The 20,594-nt window shown below is 39.8% G+C and overlaps 2 protein-coding genes across 2 annotated transcripts in view; one reads left to right on the forward strand and one right to left on the reverse strand.

Annotated features, from left to right (window-relative positions):
* Window positions 1–16,136, reverse strand: part of CDC73 (cell division cycle 73) — a 95,256-nt gene extending 79,120 nt beyond the window's left edge. The window contains exons 1-7 of the mRNA XM_083847302.1: window positions 15,897–16,136; window positions 11,844–11,949; window positions 11,365–11,434; window positions 10,350–10,412; window positions 10,209–10,261; window positions 8,417–8,505; window positions 5,969–6,185 (exon numbers count right to left, since the gene is read on the reverse strand). Coding sequence (XP_083703428.1) covers window positions 5,969–6,185; window positions 8,417–8,505; window positions 10,209–10,261; window positions 10,350–10,412; window positions 11,365–11,434; window positions 11,844–11,949; window positions 15,897–16,027 — 729 coding nt within the window. The 5' untranslated portion in view covers window positions 16,028–16,136. The remainder of the gene's footprint in view (window positions 1–5,968; window positions 6,186–8,416; window positions 8,506–10,208; window positions 10,262–10,349; window positions 10,413–11,364; window positions 11,435–11,843; window positions 11,950–15,896) is intronic.
* Window positions 16,137–17,923: 1,787 nt separating this feature from the next.
* GLRX2 (glutaredoxin 2) lies at window positions 17,924–20,529 on the forward strand. The gene is made up of 4 exons (XM_083847315.1): window positions 17,924–18,198; window positions 18,533–18,602; window positions 19,047–19,223; window positions 19,850–20,529. Exons 1-4 carry the CDS (start codon window positions 18,164–18,166, stop codon window positions 19,967–19,969), a joined length of 402 nt encoding a protein of 133 aa, XP_083703441.1. The 5' UTR covers window positions 17,924–18,163; the 3' UTR covers window positions 19,970–20,529.
* Window positions 20,530–20,594: the final 65 nt, after the last annotated feature.

Below are 20,594 nucleotides of genomic sequence, written 5' to 3' on the forward strand. Positions count from 1 at the left end.
AGCAAGAGTATTTTATGTGAAAGACATGTAAAGCATCTAATTTAAAATAGAATAAACACTACCTCAGAAGTATGAAAGAGCAACACTATAATGTCCTGAAAATAGAACACAGCATAAAATCTGCTTTAAAAAAATACCTTGTACATAACCTGAAGTTATTTCTTATATGTACGCACCATACAGAAACGCAGGTGGGTTTTTTGTTTGTTTGTTTTTATTATTTTAAGTCATAGAAGTGCCTAAGTGTGGTGTTACTTTACAGCTAACCTAAATTTCTTTCAGGTAACATAGCTCTGTTACTCCAGACAAATTTGAGGTACCTAGTCCCAAAACAAGATTCAATATTGCTCAATATGAAAACAACTTTCATGATCTGGTCTATCCTTCCTTCAAGAGCTGTACTCAAAACACATCGACAAGTGTCTAACAGCAATATACTTCCCAGTTTTAGTCAGTAAGCTAATATACTTTAAAGTAGAGTTTGGGAATTGAAACCTATACCATGTCACTTGTGCACAGGCCTTCTAGAACCACACCCTCGTTCCATCTGAAAGCACTAATTGCTATTAAGCTGGGACACACCTTCATCTTTTCAACTTCACAGTTAAGTTCACCACTATTGTGAATGTCAGGAACATAGAACAATTCTGCCACCTAGAGCTCAAATACAAAATTGCTTTTACAAAGAATGTTAAGACTTCCAAAATTTTACTCAGACCTTTTAGCTGTCAAAAATAACTAAAAATACCATATTAGTCTTGCTATAAAGTTATTTTAATTTAAGCATTTGCCAATTAAAAGGACTTTCAGTAAAAGCTTTTACTGAAATTGTAGTAAGCGTAGTTTGTAATCTCCTTACAGGGAACTTCATTACTATAAATGTTCAAAAAAAAAATCTCAACAGCATTTACTTCAAATACACTACTTACTGTCAAAGGGGTCAACCCTATTATTGAAAGGCTTTAATTTAAGAAAGAAAGTATATAAAAATGCTAGGATTAAGAGAGAATACAAACATTTCATTTGGTCTTACTTCCTACTTTGTTAGGAAAGCAAATATTTTTAATATGTTAAGAAGTCAAAATTCAGAACATTTGCTTTTATTTTTTTTCATACAATAAATATTAATCAGAGAGAGGACCATCTACCCAGATTGTGAGAAAATCAAATTGGCCAGACTGCATAAGGGAATTAATAGGATGTAAGAAGTGAGGCCTTTGCTTCAACATTGCAACCCAGATGTAGTAATTACAACGAAATATTACCATAAATATATAAAGATTGAAAAACCCCACAGTTTTATCAACCAATGATTATGAAACAAAGCTAGAGGGACAGAGTTTCATATAATCCAGATCCTATACCAAGTTGCCTTCCATATGTTCAATTGGACTGATTATGTTGTTCTTTCTGTGCATAGGGTTAGTTTACTCAAGGAAAGGTAATTCTGGTATGTTCGTACTTGCAAGAAAATACGACTCAAGACTGCTACCCCAAATTTAAAGTTTTAGCAGTAATCTGTAACATATCCCTAAAAAGAAATGGATGAAAGATTTGAAAAAAAAAAAATGTTCAGAGCACACTCCTCCCTTAAGAACACCAGTTCACTTCAGAGAATTACAAGTTCACAAGGCCATTATTAGTGAATTTCCAAGAGTCCAGGTTTAAGCTTTCTCTACGCACAAGGAGCACAGGTTCAACCCAGCCTACTCAATTACCATGCTGGCTATTTATATAATATTTCTAAACGTGCTGGGAACCTAAAAAAAATTCAAGTACATCAATCACTGAGATAATTACTCCTTTCCAATATATTTGTGATTGCTGAAAATCCTACTTAGACTACTTTCGCATTCCTACAGGAAGAATTCAAGTGCTATGAACACATTTACAGTAGAAATGGATGGAATGAGGAGGTTTTTGCTTAAAAAAAAAAAGATTGCTGAAGCCTGCTACTAGAGATTACAGAAATCAAAGAATTATTCAGGAAGGAAAGAGAGGAAGAACATGACAGGAAGGAATCAATTTCTGTTTAAACACAAAGTTTTTTCTAGATGTTCAATGGTTTATTTTATGAAACAGATATAAAGCAGTAATTCAAAACTTGTAACTCCAAATACTTATGATGTTAAATATTCTATGTATGGGTTCAAATCCTAGGTGCCAGAGAAGATGCCCAGTTCAATAAACAACGGGTCTCTCAATAAATAAGTTACAAAAGCAGTATTTTGCTAGTATTTTCCCTTAAGACTTGCAGTTTCAGCTCAAACTGATTTAATGTAGATAAAATCTGACAAGCTCAACCTGCCCTCCAGAAACAGGTTTCATAGTCAATAGTATGACTATGTTACCAAAAACACAATTCATACCCTTCTAACGTGGTGTAAGTAAACATCCTAAATTATTGTGTGCGCTTTATACAAAAAAGGCCAGCAAAGGAAACAGCAAGACACTTACAGCATTGACACCTGGTCCAAATATTAATCCACAGATGAAGTAATGTTGACTTCATTTCTAGAACTCCTCTCCCTTTGCCTGTACTGCTTCTTTCCCCCAGCACATCTCTGGCCTTAAGACAGCAATTCTTTTACCCTGATTTTTGTGCTTGTTTGTGAAGGTCAACAGTTAGAACTGGACTGTGTGAGGAGTGAAGACAGACAGAAGAGATCAGATTCTCAAAGGATTCTCAAAGCCCCCAACAATTGTGGCTGTTAAAGAAATGGTAAGGGAACTCAGAAGTTGCGTTTTCGGGTGGTTAGACTGTCAGCTCACCAAGACAGCCACGTTGCATACATTCATTCAAACCTGAAATTAATTGCCTCTGAACATATATCCACCCAAATAGTTCTAAAATTAAACTACTATAACGGGAAGAAAAACCTTAAACTAAACAAATGCACTTTGGCTCTGAAAAGCAATTACATGAAAATGTCACATTATGCATAAACTCTAGAAGACTACACCGCAGACTTGGGGAAGGCCAACAGATGTGCAAGAGACAGCACAGGATGACTCATCCACCTGGGATTAAATCAAACACTAGATTTCCAGAAGAGGGTAGGAGTGCATAATAATCAGATAGAAAACTACATAAAAAATACTTCAACAAGAAGTTCTAAGCAAAATTTAAAGGTAAGCAAGCAGACAAATGCAAATTCTGGAAATCTTAAAAACAAAAAAGTGAAGTGAAATGTCTGATTTTAAAAACAATAGCAACCTCATGAATCCAGTATAAAGACAGCCAGGGATCAATGCAATAGCAAAGTACAATACAAGGGTACTGGAAGAGATCATATGGATACAGGTTGTGCATTATAGGAAGCTTGGTGCCAAAGCACGAATGACAACCAATGAATGGCAACTTGTACAAAACCACGAAAGCACTAGGGCTGTCCTGCCAATATGCACTGGACAGTAACAGAACTCCACTAATCCCAAAGAAAGTAATTATGAGATCACAGTTATTTTGTAGGTAGGATGTGGGTCAAGAAGGGAAGCCATGCTGAGATTAATCCTTTAGCTATCATAAGCAATTACTTCTTGGAGCATCTGGCCCAAGAAGTCACAAAAGGAAAGACAGCTCTTTATTTAGCCCATAGAACCTACTCTGAAGAACACTATAGCAGGGGTATCAATGTACTCAAATTCAACATTCTCATGAAGTGAAAGAAAACCTTACACCTTTTGCCATAAAAAAATCCACTGCTAATTTCAGCAAAGGGAGTGACATAACAATGAAGTTACTATTAAAAGATAGTTAAAAGCAGCATCTCAAAGGGCAGAATACAAGCATCATGAAAACTTTCAGAGCTGTACATAGAATATTGAAGACCATCTTGCTGAAGGAATCCATACTTTTTCCAGAGACATCAAAAATGGAAGAAACCTGCCCAAAACATGTTAAGGACGGTATATTTTGTTTTGTAGCCTGATCTTCTTAGTGTTTTCCTTTTACATCTTAAGCCATCTCTACATCAACGTTTACTACAGAGAACGCTGGTAAAGTTCACATAAAGGAGATTTTCCTCTGTGGGGAAGACAGCCTGAGGATCTGTCTCAGACTGAATCAATTTTTAGAAAGGAACAATAAAATTGACATTTTAGGGTGCTCATAATTTGGTACCGTTACCCCAGGAGTTGTAAAGTTATTCAGATACAAAAGAGTCAGATTCTACGTGGTAAACTGCCATTGAAGGCAACTTCATTTTTAAACATATTCTAAGAGGATTCATAAGACTGCAGATAAACCTGTATCAAGCAGATACTGAAGAATTACAATAAAAAGAGTTAACAGGCATGCTAGCAAGCCAAGTATCATACAGAAAAGCCAAAAGAGCAGTTGCAGGGGGTACCGTGCTTCCTGGATCAAAATTCTTTATATGAACAGGCAAATAGGTAAGGAATGACTTGCCTGAAAGGACATACCTGAGTTTCCTAACAACTTGAGTCTATCCTTACAAAGGCTCTTTCAAAAAATCAAAATCCTTTGTGAGGTTCTCGGATATAACCATAGCCCTGTGTAACAAAATGATGTTTCCCCACCTACTTACTCTCACAGTTTCTTGTACAAAAATATAAGCTTTTGATGATTTCTGTCCATATCAACACTCCCGAAACTCTGTGCAAACAGAAAAAAGGACTCGCTAATTATTCCTCAGACTAGTCAAAGGAACTACTTACCAGAGTCCCTAAACAAACTTGATCTCCTTTTGTCCTTCTCCCTGTGCTAGGTTTTGCCTAAAATCACTACCTCATCTTATTGTTATTACATGGATACTAGGATTAAAAAAAAATCCAACTCTTTACCTATCATCTTTGCAAGACTCTCCTGCAAGGCATGTAAAGATATGAATGCCATGACTGATTCACTACAGGAGGAAAAGTTACCCAGATTCCTTCAATACACACGTTTTGGATGATTAAAGTGGTTTTTGGATTGTTTTGGTTTGTTTGGTTGTTGTTTTTTTTAATTTATCTCTAACAGTTATTTATTTATAACTCTTCAGTGGTGAGATTGCTACAAATCTCAGACTTAAAGCAGCAATATTCACTCTGCATGTAACACGCAAGTATGTGCCATATACCTATTAATTACCCCATAATTCCTAAGTGTTTATTCCACTGAGGTCATGAGACTATGTTGTAAAAATGACCATCACGTAAAATACTGTTAAAAATAAGACAAGCTAAAACTGGGAACTCCTTTGCTTAATGTCTAGACATTATTTTCCTGTGATAGTACTTAGAGAAGTAGAGAAGGCAAAGGATACAATCTGGCAACAGCCTCAGGAAAACAGACCTTCACAATCTGTTAGAAATTGACTTACTGCTTCCTTGAGAAATTTAGCCTCAATTGTCTCTGCTATAAAGAAAGCTTGCTCTCTTTGGACAGTTAGGCTATCAGCTGTGCTTGCAACCATGCTCTGGATGGCACGTAACCAAGTACAGATAAAAACATCAATTAAAGGAGCATAAAGGAACAAAAAGACGCAGAAAAGCCTCGTCACACCAACTCTTTCTGGTTTTGTTCATTTTATCATTTTCTCTCCCTACTTTTCCACTGTTTTCCACAGCTTAGCAGCCTTTGGACTCTCTTTCAATGTACCTATGTTGCTACTTGTATCAGTTACACCCCACTTTTGTCTGTTTTACACCTACAGGTACTTCCTACAGCCTTCCCAATTGTAAGGCTCAAACCAGCTTTGTTTAAGAGGAATTAAGTGATTACTTGGTATTTTTTAAATGGCTGAAACAAGTATTTTGAGATGCATTTTAGGCTTATGGTAATGAGGAAAGAATTAACTCTTTGTCCCTGTGCCAAGAGCTCTCCAGCATACCTTTACCTAGAACACTAAGCATAATCCTCTCAGTCATTTGTAGTCTATAGTTAGCAAGCTAGAGATACAATAAAGAGAAAATGCAGTTTGCCATTTGGACCATAGAAATAGCTTGGTATCTACAGCATTACCTTGCCTGTGCTTTGTAAGATTGTAGTTCTTGTCCTCCATACTCTCTCCCTGCTGACAATATCTCTGGTTACATCCACTTCAGCATCAACAAAACTTCTCTGTTTAAGAGCAGTTATGTCATCATCCAGATCAGTTTTGATAGTGGATCTTTTCTTTGCCATGATTTTTGCTTTGATAGCAGCAATTTTTTCCACTGACATGGCTTCAGACAAGGACCTAAATGAGCAAAAATAGCAGAAGAGACTGAATAACAGCACAAACAATTCTTCTGAGAGAATTTCTGAATGAGCAGTTTCCTCCTGCTTAAGTTTACATCTATGCCATAAAAAGTCACCTTACATATACATAAAGATTATATGAGCTCGGCATTGATTCTAATGCCCAAAACAGCATTTTTCTGACAAAAGACTCCATACAGGTATTAGCACAAAAAAGTCAAAAAAAATCCCAACAACAGAAATAAAGACTGAAAATGCAAAGCATCAGGACTAACACTTCCATTCACAATATCATCTGACTTTCAACTCTTAGTAATTTATAGCGAATTACAATTTTGTGTCTAGTCAGTCAATCTCAGGCTTCCAAAGCATTAAACTAAATTCTGGTTGAGGCTCTGTTATGCAGACTTGGGAACTTGGAAGATCAGTGTTACATTTCAGAGCATGTAGGCCAAACAAACAGATGGTAGTAACTTTGTCCACCTTAAACTGTATTTGAAGTAGCTCAGCTCAGTCCAAGAGTGCAACATTTTTATCTGTTTGCTTTTAATTGTAAACACAGCAGGATTTAGTTGCCAAACACTGAGCACTATTGTTTTCCAGGTAAACTGAAGAATAAAAAGGACTGAATTGCACAATCCCAACTGCACCTAACCAATTCTATTCTACGTGATATTTTGAGAACACATTGCTTCACAGTGCTTAAGTTTTCAATCTCCTTTTACACCTAAGCTACTGAAAAGGGAACTTATTTGTTGCTCTTAAATGAAGCAACAAGAGTGACAAACACACAAAATTCACTGCTTGTGAATGTCACTTGCGCTTTTAAAGGGACAATCTTTTGCATCCAACTGTATTCTGTATTTACAGATTTTTACTAAGTAATTACAAATAACATTTGGTAATCTTCACTGCAATATTGTCTCATACTCCAAAACTTTCATTTGTAGCACACTCAAACTAACATCCAAATTATCAGTTTACACAAAACAATGTGCATAGTTACACTTTTTGTTTCTTAAACTTCCTGACTTTTAGTCAGGTATGACAATCAAATCTGTGGTGTTTTTTTTTTTTTTGTTCTAACAGTTTCCTTTTATGTACACCTAAACAAGACACAGATAGGAAGATATTTTTATGTGCTTAGGTGCAATTATATCTCACTTGGCTATATTAATTGTTGAAAGGCTAACTCATAAATTTAATCCTGGTAAAGGACAGACAAACATTCACAACATGGCTTATGCTCAGGAAATAAATTTCTCAAGAATGCAGTTGGTCTATCAAGTGAAACTATGTATTTGCAAAATCCAATGCAGATGAAACAATGTTACTGCATACTCATACACCTTCCTAGCAGGAAGTATGATTCCCATTTTGCATTCTGAGAGCTGACACACACAAGAAATAAAGCAACTACCTTTACATTATGGCTTCAGAACTTAGGTATTTGAAAATGAGTTACTAGAGTTTGGTATCCTACTAAATACCTACTAAGCCCAAGATCCTTAGCATCAACAAGGTCTTGCAATAATTTTATTTCCTTTCTGCCTGGCTTGGGGAAGATATGGTGTAAGACAAAAACAGCAGTCATTCTCTGCAAAATTCTGGATAGATACAACAGAAAAGAAAAGGTGACAGGCAAGTTTTTAAACACTTGAATACTGATTACTACTTACAGCAATGACAGTACATTATCCTCTGGTAGTCTACTGCCTCCTCAGAGGAAACAGGCTCACCTCTGCAAGGAGTCAAACTGAGGTCCTGCTACCCTTAGATGTATTCTTACATTATTTTCCTCCTTTTGTGCACAAGACACTCCTCAGTACAGGATTTTCTTTCTTTGAAATAGAGATCATCAGCTTTCCTTTGCAATTCTGCTCATTGTCTTTGACTGCTTAGATAAACACCATGGCAGAAGAAAGCATAAGTGGTGGGGGTTGGAGGGCAAAGTGAGACAACTGTTCTTATACTTGTGAATAAAAAAAAAAGAAGAAATCAAGATATCTCACGCCACACCATCTGAACTTCCACTCAAGAACAGTAGTCTGACGAGGCATGAGGTTCTATCCCCTCAAGCATAATAGATGATAGCACCTAAGGGGAGGGTGGATAGTGGTGAGGCAAAAAACTTCCAATGAGAGCTATTGGACAAAAGTAAGACCACATGCCTGATTGTTATTAGTCTTTTAATTAAGCATTATCCATATGAAATTGAAGTATTCCTACCTGATCTGCTCTGTTTGCACGATACCTTCTTTATGTCCTTCCAAACGAGCCGCCAACCGCTCCTTGTCAAGACGCACACACTCTTCATCCTAGGAGTAACAGTGGTGTTTAAATTTTTGTGTATTCTCTTTAATAACAGAAATACAGCTAGAATTAAAACTATATAGAATTCACTTTAAGATTAGCAAGGACTATCTTTATTTCCAAGCATTTTTGAACTGTGCACTAGTATTAATTGTACAGCTACTGGAAACTTAAGAACCACAATATACAATTAGAATAATGAAAAGGAAACTACCATTCCCTTATAAAGTGCCTTGCTGAGACAATAATTCAAAAGAATAGAAAAGCAGTAAGAGAATTTGAAGGTGACAAACAGTAAGTATACATACATTTTTGACAAGCTCAATGATGTTTTTACAGAAAACTGCCCAGAACTGTGACACTTTGATGCAGAACTTTCATAAATGGCATTCTTAATGAATATATAGACAAGTTGAGAGTAAAGACTAGTAAAGTGACTTCCAGTTACTCAAGCGAGGATGAAGACAGACATGTAAGGTGAGAAAGCAACAGAAAGACATAACTTGATGCCATTTTTTCACCTTTAAAGCTGATATCACTTATGTCTTATCAGTCTTATTTCCCCACAAAATCAAAGTCATCGTCAAGCCTGTCCTACTGCTAAAAAGCAGAAGCATAGCAAAAACAGTCATGCCCGTGTATCAGGAGAGACCTGGAACCTCTACACTGAAACAGTTTCTGAATAGCTTAAAACAGACTTTACAGACTGAGCAGCCAGAGCAGCAAAGGAACAAACGAAAGATGGCCATAAACTGATCAGGTTCGTATGTAGAATACTTGATTCTCCAAATCATGATGTTGAAGACGTACAGTTTGAAAACATAATGGCATCACAACCACATATGGAAATGTAGAATGTAACTCTACAGATCACCAATATGTCATCTCAGAGCAATTGTGGCTGTGAGCCATTAAGAATGCCCAAAGTTCTCATTAATCTTATGCTGATAAAGTTAAGCACAAGCAATGTTCAAATCCAATTCTGGAATAATGGAATGTATGTATTTACAATAAATCTTCTTCTAAGAAGAAATCTAAAGCCTCAGAGCTCTGAAAATATGTACAGACAGATTTATAACAACTCAGAAGGAAAAAAATGGATGAACACAGTTAAAAAGTAATAGGGGGAAAAAATAAACTAGTTTTTAAAACCAGGCAGAATTACGTAATACAGTATGTGTAAGAACTAGACACGTCGATTTTATTCCAGAGATACTTGTGAAAATACACTGTTTAATTATCCAACACATCGCTTCAGAAAATACTAAGTCACAGGGACAACAGTTTTGTATACCGCTATAAAGAGACTAAAATAGCAGATAAATGCCAGTCTTATTGATATCTACTTATTTGTTTTAAGTTATGTCAGCTCACAAATGGCAAATAACAGTAATTACTCGTTACATAGCACTTTGATTCTAATCACATAGCTCCTAGCAGACAGATCATAATGCAACAGGTATTTATAGATCCGTGGTCAAGCTTTACCCTTTCACACTCCGATGTACAGCCAGCAACTCAAATTTCAAGTTTAAACCAGAGGCTAGAATTCCTAAGTTCTATCTCCTTCTGGTTCATGTACGCACTAACAGAAGTAGCGTGTGCACCCAGAGGACAGGTAGTCCAGCTGAACTGCTACAAAATGAGAAAAACTATAATTTACATACACACACCCCAAATTTGTATCGATGACAGTTACTGTCATTACCTCTATTCTTGGTTTCTTTGCTTCCGCTAGTATTTCATCTGCTGCTCTTTTAACTACAAGAAAAAGAGGACATTAAAAATGCAGCATTGCAGAATACTCTCATAAAACAAACTTTGAGGCTACTTTTTAGTTAAACTATACCTTGAGTGGACCGTTGAAGGCCAATTTCAAGTGGAGCACTTCTGTCTATACTTGATGAGGTTGCTGTAATCAAACAACATTTCATGTAATTATAAAAGGTTTGATAAGTATTTCAGTATAAAAGGATGAAGAACAACAGATAACATGCAACAATGTAAATTCTAATTAGATTATTAAGAAAATAACGTCTTTAGCAAAGGTTGTCAAACACTGGCACCAGAGGTATTCAGAACCTGACTTAATATCAAGTTAGGTCAGATTGCTCGGGGCCATTTGACTCTTCAAAAAGGGGACTGAACCAGATGACTCTGTGGTCCCTTCCAACATTAGTCAGCAATTCTATGACCTGTATATACTATACAGGAGAAAACAGTCACAAAAAGTTACTTTATAACCTGGTATCAAGATCTACTTGTTCATCTGCTTTTTGGAAGAAAGACAACCTGAGAGTCGCCCCTCTAAAAAAGGTTTACTACTCATATTACAGAAATCATCTCATATTCCAACATAGAGAGACCACGTGCAAGACAGAGCAAGATAAGGTAGGCCATATTTATCTTCCTCTGGTCAGAAAAAAAACTCTTTTCTCTGACTATTGGTAACAGAAATTTTAGCACAACAGAATACCAGGAAAATCTGCCAGACTGAAAAAGCAGTGATTTGATACATTTTATTATACCGCAGATTTTATCCCACACACTCATTGCATCAAAATCAACGTTTCCCACAATCTGGAGAGAAGGAAGAAACAAACATGGAGCATTCTAACAGATAACTATTAACCAAGGTTGTTAATAATCAAGTAGATCACTTCTAAACATGCGTGTAGGAATGCAGCTCCTAAGTGTCTTAAAAATAGTTAAGTTCAGAATAAAATAATTTAAAGAAAAATTAGTTTGAGAAGCCTGAACATAGTCAGTTTAGCTACAGATTGACCCTCATGTATTGCCCCCTCATTTATCCCATAAATGCAAAGCAAGAGAGTACTGCGTCTTTAACAGAAAACATCACTCACATGTTTCCCCATTTAGGTATGCAAGTAAGTCTTTCCTATCAGGTCTTCTTACCACAGGAATGTTTTCAGTCTGAAAAGACAACAGACTTGACATTAAACTGTTATTCCCTCAGAAAGACTCTCGATGAAGATTTTTCCACTTTCATTGACCACTCATCCGCACAAAGAAAGGAAAACATGTCCTGCATCACAGGCAAGCACAACTATCAAGCTTAAAAATGCAACTACTTTCTGGAGGATGTTTAACTACACAAAATGAAACACGTCATCTGCTATAAAACAAAGGGAGGACAGACTTTTTCCTTCATTTCAGACTTGCAAATAAGCAGTAGAGTATTTTTTTGAACACACACAGTTCATTGCATACCTTTTTCCCTTTCCCCAGACACTAGACATGCTACCATCATTCTCTGACAGTAACTATGCAAACATTACTCAGCTCAAACCAGACAAAATGAAGTTCTATATGGTCTACTTACTGCAGCACGACGGACATAAACAGGATGTGAAAGGTGCACATTATTGAGCAGGAACAAGATAGAATCCAAAGTGTAGTATTCCCTGGGCTGACCCTCCTTCCCGGTCCTGTAAAATCATGAAACACAGTTTTTAACATTTAACAAAGCGTTTTCCCTCCAAACGCAGTGGTTTTACTCATGGCTCACCACCAGCATCAAGACACTTACCACATAAGTGCCAACCTCACTGGGGGAAGGCAGAAGAAATAAAAACCACTCCTCAAGCATGACTTTCTTTAACCTGGAAGAGCTACATTTCTGGTACATTTAATAGGTATTGCGTAAGTCTGATGTCTCTATAGTGTGGATATAATGCCACTGCTGCTTTCTTGGAATTCCGTTTCTAAGCGAAACAAAAAATATGTCGATCAAAAGCACCCAATAACCTGTTCTGAACTCATTACTAGCAGGAAGGCTTAACACATTACCTTCTTAGCAATGCCTGAGAAAACAAACACACCTTATTTCATAGGCAGAAAAATTATTCAAAATACTGTGGGAATTGGTAGAATAAAGGATCTTTCTATCACTCTTCCTTCCAAGAACTTAGTCTGCATATTTACATGGTGGAAGGGAGGGTTATGTTTTGTTGCAAGGACGAGGAAAGGGAAGAGACTTTGTATCTTTCAACTGCTAAGAAACAAAGTTGGCTGAACAACTGTAACAAAACTGGACTCCTCAGCAAGGAATTGGCTATTTTATTGTTTCACTGCTATCTTTGATCAGGTAGCATCTGAACTTGTTCAGGGTACTAGTAGAAACAAAAGCTTCCTCCACATAGACTTGACTCTGAAGCGAAGCCTGTGTCCCGTGCCGCAGTTGTCACTTCATTTTACAATCAACACTGTAGATTCTCTCTTTTCAGAGTAAGTCATTATTTCTTTGAAGTGCGTCACATCCAATGATTATATTAAAAAGTCCAGCTGCTCATCTACTCAAGTTTCTTTACACTATTTAGCAATGAATGGTGTAATTTAGAAAACAAACACTGAACGGTTATCTATTAATTTGGAAATACAGTATTACAAAGCCCCAGGCATTGACAAAGCTCAGCAGTGCACAGCTGGTACTTCACCTAAGCCACACATGCAAGAAATCCCCATGCTCATTATCATTGCAAGAGGATGCTTTATTACAAGGACAATACAAGATACTGCATGTTAAAGGGAGAGTGTCAGATGGGAGAGCAATTGTACAGCAAGGAGAAAATCTAAGCCTAAACTGGCATTTCAACATCACTTCGTGATCCTTTCAGATTTGCCAGAGTACCTGCTCAAAATCAAGAGGTAAAAGCAAGCTAGTCTGAATGCAGCTTACTTCACTCAATTAACAAACAATGTCAGTAGCAAAAGAAATTAATCTTCTTTTCCCGTATTACTAATTACATCAGTTATTTCAGAAAAACAGTCTTATGATCCAGGCCTTGAAAAGTCCAGCACTTCAAAAAAAGTGATGCAACTTTTAATACTTGTTAAACTCCAGCTTAAAAGCTGAAGAAAATGTTTACATAATGCAAAAGAGAAAGCTTCACCTGGTTGGTTTTAGCACCAGAAATTTATTTCCAGTTCATCCATTCACACTCCAAGGGCACCACAAGTTTATTCGTTTTCTAACTGCTCCACTTCCTTTTTTGTGTTTGAAAGCATGGATTTCGATAGAGGTTCTAAGTTCCTGGGTCTCATTCACAGAAGCAAGCAGTAATTCTCAAAAATACAAGACTGGACATGTGGAGTATCACACAAAGCAAAATACCCACGACCAGCTGCTCTCTGTTTAAAAACTTCTTAACTGTCCAAACAAGTCCCTCTGATGGGTAAACAAGTCAAATGAGGTGCTGGTAGATTGATTCCTTCCTTGGGTTTTGAAACTGATTCTATAATCACTCTTCTGGGGCCATGGACCAACCATTATGTCAAAACAAACAAAACATCTCATCTTAGTACATCCTACCTTCAGAAGTATTCATAGAGTTATGCTCTGTGGACTGTATCTGGGAACCAACCTGCATAAGAACAACTTTCTGTGTTTTGTTTCCAGGTTACCCTTACCCTGGCTCCTTTCCTCAGACCAATTCACTGTTTGGCAGCCACTCGTGCCAGCATGGAGAGAAGGCAGCGCTGCTGACTTCTGCCAGCTTTGCTGCTCAAGGATCCACAGTGTTAAATGTCTACCGGGACTAATTCTAGAAGGGACAGAATGCCACCGCTGCTACTCTGACTTGGATTACTCTCTCCAGACCAGCAGCGGACAGAGATGCAATTACAGCAACCAGGCTGTGGACACCTAAAACAGAAATCATATTGGCTTGGTGAATGATTAAGCTATTAACAACAGCTCACTGCATGCATAGTTTGGACCCCCTCAAGTGCCCCAAGTAAGAGATTTTGAATCTCACAAGTTGTTGAAGACGTTCCTCATACGTCCCAGCAATTACAAAAACTGACAGCTCCCTAACTGTGATCTCAAAGGTATTGAGCACGGCTTGCAGAACTGGTTCTTCAATTTAAGGATTTAAGACAGAATGTTCTACAGTGGTTTGCAAGAGATGCAGTGAATCAACAGCAGCCTCATTCTACCAAAAGTTCAGAAGCCATCTTTTTGGGTCTGAACCAAGATTTACTAGGTTACTAAAAAATAAAAAAATCTGTAACATTATCACAAGAGATGAAGAACTACACAGCTGTTATGTGGTTACTGCTTCTGCTCGGCACATCCTCTGCTCCCCCACGATCCCTCTCTGACCATAAAGATAAAGCTGTGTTAATGTACGCAATAAAGTTTTTCTCTCCAGCTGCCACCTTCTTGTCTTTTGTTAATAATTTCCACACCTAAATCAAGTTTTCCTAAGCAGTAGAAGAGTCAGGCTAGCATATCAGTTTCTCTGTTCCCTACAGAATGGGGGTGAAACGTGTCTGTCCAGTTAACCATTACTTATTTCCACCTGGGAAAAGCGACTTGTAGCAAGGAAAACACCATAACTGTCTATGTAGCTACTCAGCAAAACAGAACCAAGACTTATCAGAAGCTTTAAAACTTATCTCCTTATGCAAATATTTCCTTCCTCTCTGGTCTACCTACCAGTATCCCCCTCTCAGCCAGGAAGTGCAACTAAATCCCAAGCAGGTTTCTGAAAGCTTGAAATAGACGATGAAATACCACATTTCTAGCTTTAAACTGAATGTAAAGTTACAGCAGTTTTAAAAAAATCTATGAATTAACATAGACAGATTTCCTTCCTTTCTTCCTCAAACCAGAAGACATTGCATCAGTGCTAATATCCTTATCATAATTATGAAAAATCAAAAAACAATCCCCAGATAGAGTGAGCCACAAGGATTTTGTTGGAGAAATCTGTGGGCTCTCCTGGTCTTCTCGCAAGCTCCCCAGCACACGGCACTCTTTGATCACTACCTGCAGCGCTCACTACCTGACATTTAACAAGCAGCATTAGTTTCTCTTGGGTTGCAAGGATTCACTGAAGCCCTTCCAGCGTGGACGTCACAAGCCTGCAGCTGCCACTTTCCGAAGAAAGGTGAGCAAAGCAGCCCCTCGTACTACCAACAACGCACAGCAAGCCACCAAGTTCAACAGGTACAGAAACTGACGTTCTAGAACTTTTCTAAAAAAATATAGAAAAGTACTTTACCGACTGTAGCTACTTTAGGCGATTTCTACCTGCCTGTTACGGCAGGGCCGAGGAAGCCCCTTGTTCCCGGGGCTCACCGCCGCCTCCCCACCCGGTGCCCAAGCTGCGGGGGGTGCCGAGCCGCCCAGAGCCCCGGCGCGCACCGATTTCGGGGGATTTCTCCCCAAAAACCCGGACAGGCTCCGCGGGGCTGCCTCGCCCCCGCGGCCGCCTGCAGCCCCCGGGAGGGAGCCGCACAGCCCGGGGACGGCCCGCACCGAGCCGTGTGGCCCCGGGGAGCCTCCCCAGGGGTCAGGCGGGGCTCAGCCCAACCGCCACCGCCCGAAACCCCGCGGCAACCCCAGCCCCCCGCGGCCCCGGAGGCTCACCCCCAGATGACATAGTTGGTCTTGACATTCTTGGGCCAGGAGAACTCGCCGAAGATCACCTCGTCGCCCTTCACCACGATCTCCTTCTTCTGCGTGTTGTACTGCCGCAGCACGCTCAGCACGTCCGCCATCTTCTGCCCGCCGCCGCCGGCCCCCGCCGCCGCCGCCGCCAGCCGCGAGAGGACCCCGCCGCCAACCGCCAGGCCCCGGGCTGCCCGCGGAGAACGCCTGAGCGCCGCCGCCCCGCCCCGCCCCTGGGCGGCCGCAGCGGGCTGAGGGGGCGCCGCCGGGGGCCTCCCGCGAGCCGGTCAGAGCGGGGTGGGAGGGAAAGGAGGAAATCCCCGTGTTATCCCTGTGCTATCAGTCGCTAAAAACACTTGTCGGAATGTAATTCCTGTCGGGATTTAATGCTGACGTTGAATTCCTGTCAGGATTTAATGCTGACGTTGAATTCGGAATTAGAATTCAGTTCTGACAAGAGCAGGCGGTTGACACCCCGGTAAAATAAAGTGATCCCGGAAATATTTATTGTCTATGCAAAAACCACTGACGAGGCCCCACGCCTGGTATTTCCTCACACACCTACCATTTCCTCATCACCTGCATGACCGGGTCCGTACGGAGCAGAGGGGAGGGCTTCGTGGGGCTCCTGTGGCACCGCTCAGCCCAGCAGCCGCACGAAGCCTCCCCTGCGAGCATGCCTTGTCATGCTTTCTTGTCAGTCCAAGTTCATGTTTTCCCCTGCGAGCACACCTTTGCTTTCTCGTCCGTCCAACTTAACATCTTCTGCTCGACCACAGGACTGGAAATGAGCTGCACAGCAGAGCCACCTGCACTGCTACCAGCTGGGCAACACCAACGCTGGAATATTACACCTGGAGGAAAGCTCTCCTGAAGGCTTATGCTCAGAATGTTCTTAACATTTTCAATATTAGCAGAAAATTTTCAAAATCAGCAGAAAATTTTAACCCATTTCAAGACTGCAAAGAGCATAATTGCATCGTTTTTCTTCCTATAAGTAGCACACACCAAGACTGGCCAAACAGTCAGCAGTTTATATAATTTCCTGGTCTGAGATGTTAGTGGTATCACAAATCTGCTTCTAATATTTCACAGCTGCTGTCAAAAGAGTTTAATACACAAATACGCTAGACCTAGTAACATCACTAATTATACCAATCACCTCCAATATTTATTTTTCAACTGTCATGGAGTATTATCTATGTACTTAGGAATAGCATTCATGTACTGAGGAAGCAAAACCATAATGAATAAACAGAATGTAATTTCTCAAATTAGATTTACTGGAGCTGCAACCCATGAAAAAAATGAAATGGAACTTGAAATTCTTCCCGTGGTTCCAGTCCTGTTTCTGCTTCTCATCCAAAAACTACTTGGCATCACCTAAGCAGCTTTTAACTAGACTACGAATACTTTCTTTAGCAACATACAAAGTAATTATGTTTCATGAAGTTGTGGTTGATTTACCTTTTTACTTCAGTATGCCTTTGTTAAAAGTTTTAGACAGAAGTATACAGAACAGTTCAGACTTTGCTTTGGGGATCACAGTAATATCAATCATTGTTTTTACCACATGGTATTTGATACCTAAGTGCTTATCAGCTTTAGCCCAGGCGATGAAGCTAGAAAACCTTTATCTGAAATGGGAAAACATGTTACAGCTCAGTACAGCGAAAGCACACTGCATGGGTACAGGTTCCAGCTGCATTTGTAAACTACTTCAGCACAGCCGTGGTGTAACAGACTACAGCCACGTTTTCTATACAATCAAAAGAAGGTTTGACAATTTGAAGTCACAGTTAAGTTCACCAAGATCATGTACATCAAGAAGGATTGCTCGAGTCTTGTAGCACAGGAGCAAAATAAACACACCGTGTCTGAATCCACATCAACCTGTTACCCTTAAGGGAGCACCGTAGGCGAACAGGGGCCGGTTTTACACATTAATCGATTTCCTTGTGCTGTTCATCACAGGACTGACGGCTGCGCAGTGACCCAGGCCACAGCTTTCAGACTTTTCCTCCCCAGCAGGCGGGCAGGGGGCACCCAGGGAACCCGCGGCCCCGTCTGGCAATTCCCCGGGGGCTCGGAGGCGTCCCCCGTGGCGCCACCCCCGGCGCAGAGCAGGCAGCGCCGCGGGCAGCCCCGCGCTCGGCCGGGAGGCGGGGAGGGGGTGGAGGGGGGGCCTCGAGCGGCACCGGACCGCCGCGAGGACTGCGGGGCCCCGCCCCTTCCGGCCGGCCGCCATGTTGCCGCGGGGGGCGGCCGGGCTGCGCCGGGGGTGGGTGGGGACGGGACGGGGACAGGGGGGAGTCGGGGGGGTGTCCCTACAGCCCGCGGTCGTCGGCGTTGAAAAGGAAACTAAAGTGTTAGTCTGGGGAAAGCAACCGCTTTCCGTGCAGTCTGTAAAGTCAGGCTGTATTTTGATCGTCCTGCGCGCTGTGGGAGCTAACGCAGCCCCCGGCGTTGCAGCTGATGGGCACCCAAGCGTGACGGGAAAATTACACGAAATATTTACAGCACTACGACCCTTTAAAAAAAACAACTTTAATTTGTGAGCTGAAAATTGTCATTTCTTAGTAAGCTTGTATTATCTGACTTGCATTTCTGTTTAGCTTTAGGATGGGGAACAGCCAGCCCCTCTCTGTTGGACTGTCTAGCAGTGACGCTGCGAATCGAATCCAGGTAACAAATGGCTTGTGTCTTACAACGTTATTTGTGTCTTCAGCTGTTCGCGTCTTCAACTTTTCTAAAAACCGTGGCTGCTTCACAGCTTGTCTGAATTGCACAAAGAAGTTATGTAAGTTCTGCCTACCCCACCCGATTTTTAACAGTTAATTGTAATTAATGTTAATATTAAGTAATACGGGCAGCGTTGTTCATCCCCAGTGCTGGTACCTGGTCTTTCTGGGCTGTATCCTTTGTATGTTTTTCTTCAGCTGTCTAGTCTAATTTAGGACTGTTATCAGTATTGGGGATTAAAGTTAGTCAAATTACTGCTACCAAACATTTGTTACAATTATAGCAGATTTATAACTTCCCCTCTGTTTTCATGGCTGTTGGATACTGTTAAAATACACTGACTTAAAAACAAGGCTTACTTACTTGAACGTTCTCGTAAATATACAGGAGATTATTTCAGAGAACTGTGTGGTGATTTTCTCTAAAACTACGTGCTTCTACTGCAAAAAGGCAAAAAAGCTTTTTGAGCACATGAATGTAAATTACACAGCTGTAGAACTGGACTTGAATGAAAACGGAAGCCAGATACAAGACGTTCTTGAACAGATGACTGGTGGCAGAACAGTGAGTATACTTTCTTGCATGTAATAAGAAAAATAAGAACTTAAACTACGTGTTTTCTGTGGGTTATGGACATATCAAGGTCTTCAGTCTTTTGGGCTGAGTAAACTTGGGATACAAGCTCCTAAATGAAAAACAAGGTACTGCAGAAGGGTTCTGTGCTTTTTCTTGAGACCTTCTGGCTGTCTCTCAGAGATGATCTTCTCTGTACTGCCACTAAGATGATTTAAGTATCAAAGTCAGTTTTCATTTGTATAGACGTATTTATTGCAATAGCACTTACCATGTTTGTCATTCTTTAATATTATATAGCCTCACTTGACTCAATTGTTCGAATTTATGAATCTCCCCCGTAGTGACTTCAAACCCGCTTCTGAGTAGCAAGTGAACAAAGTTTTCCATTTCTGTAAATACTATGGAAACAGGAGTTGTACAGTAATATTGAAACAGTAATATGCATATTAAGAGAGTAAATATTGTGTGTGTGTGTATACACTATATACATACACACCCACACCTATGCTAAGAGTGGAATGTGGAAGCATACATAACAGTGCTTGAGTCCATATGGGTTTGCTTACGTTTTTCTTTTTTTCAAGTGACTGATGCAATTTTCTTGTTCTTGATAGGTCCCAAGAGTGTTTGTTAATGGGACTTTTGTTGGAGGTGCTACAGATACCCAAAGACTTCACGAAGAAGGCAAGCTACTGCCGTTGATTCATCAATGTCAACTGAAAGGAAAATCCTGAACCACCATCTAGCCTAGCTTAGTTCTGCCTTTATATAAAACAGGTAAAAATTCAGACAAGTTAAAAAGATTGCAAAGACACACTGCATCAGCTGGGGTTAACTGCTTCCAGCCAAGAATTTCTGAATCTCAGATCCTTCTCTGACACAGACTCTATGGAACTGACAAATTACTTTGGTTCTTTGCCTCAGCTTTACCACAGTCGTTATGTACCTCTTGGAACTCCAAGTGTATTCTAATGATGTCATTTTATTGGTGTTGCAGTGGTGGTAATATGCTTCAATGAAATACTGACTGTAGTAGAGTTAAGGTTTTTGAAGAAGCTTGTTTTTTTCTGTAACTAAGATTACTTTCTAGTCTCATTCTACCACAGTTACAATACATGGTCAATTTAATGGCTTTGTTAAATTTTAAATGTCAAATTGCAATCAAAGAAAGTACAAAGCATCACGTTTATAGTGATGTTGCTGCATGTCAAGTTTCTAACTGTTGTTCATTTGTTACTTCATTACTTGTACTAGTTTGATTTTTTTTGCCTGTTATTAAAAGCAGTACCTAATGGCTCTGCTTTTGTGTATTTCTAAGTAGTGTTGAAACCACCTATTTTTGTGCAACTTAAATTGTAA

Source organism: Anser anser (genome assembly GCF_964211835.1).
Source record: "Anser anser genome assembly, chromosome: 8".
NCBI classification, from domain to species: Eukaryota; Metazoa; Chordata; class Aves; order Anseriformes; family Anatidae; genus Anser; species Anser anser.

Excerpts from the sequence above, each read along its gene's own strand:
- GLRX2 (XM_083847315.1), top strand. The coding sequence starts at position 18,164 with ATGTTGCCGCGGGGGGCGGCCGGGCTGCGCCGGGG. Across the intron at positions 18,603-19,046 it reads ACGCTGCGAATCGAATCCAG|GAGATTATTTCAGAGAACTG; the intron begins GTAACAAATGGC and ends GTAAATATACAG. Across the intron at positions 19,224-19,849 it reads AGATGACTGGTGGCAGAACA|GTCCCAAGAGTGTTTGTTAA; the intron begins GTGAGTATACTT and ends TGTTCTTGATAG.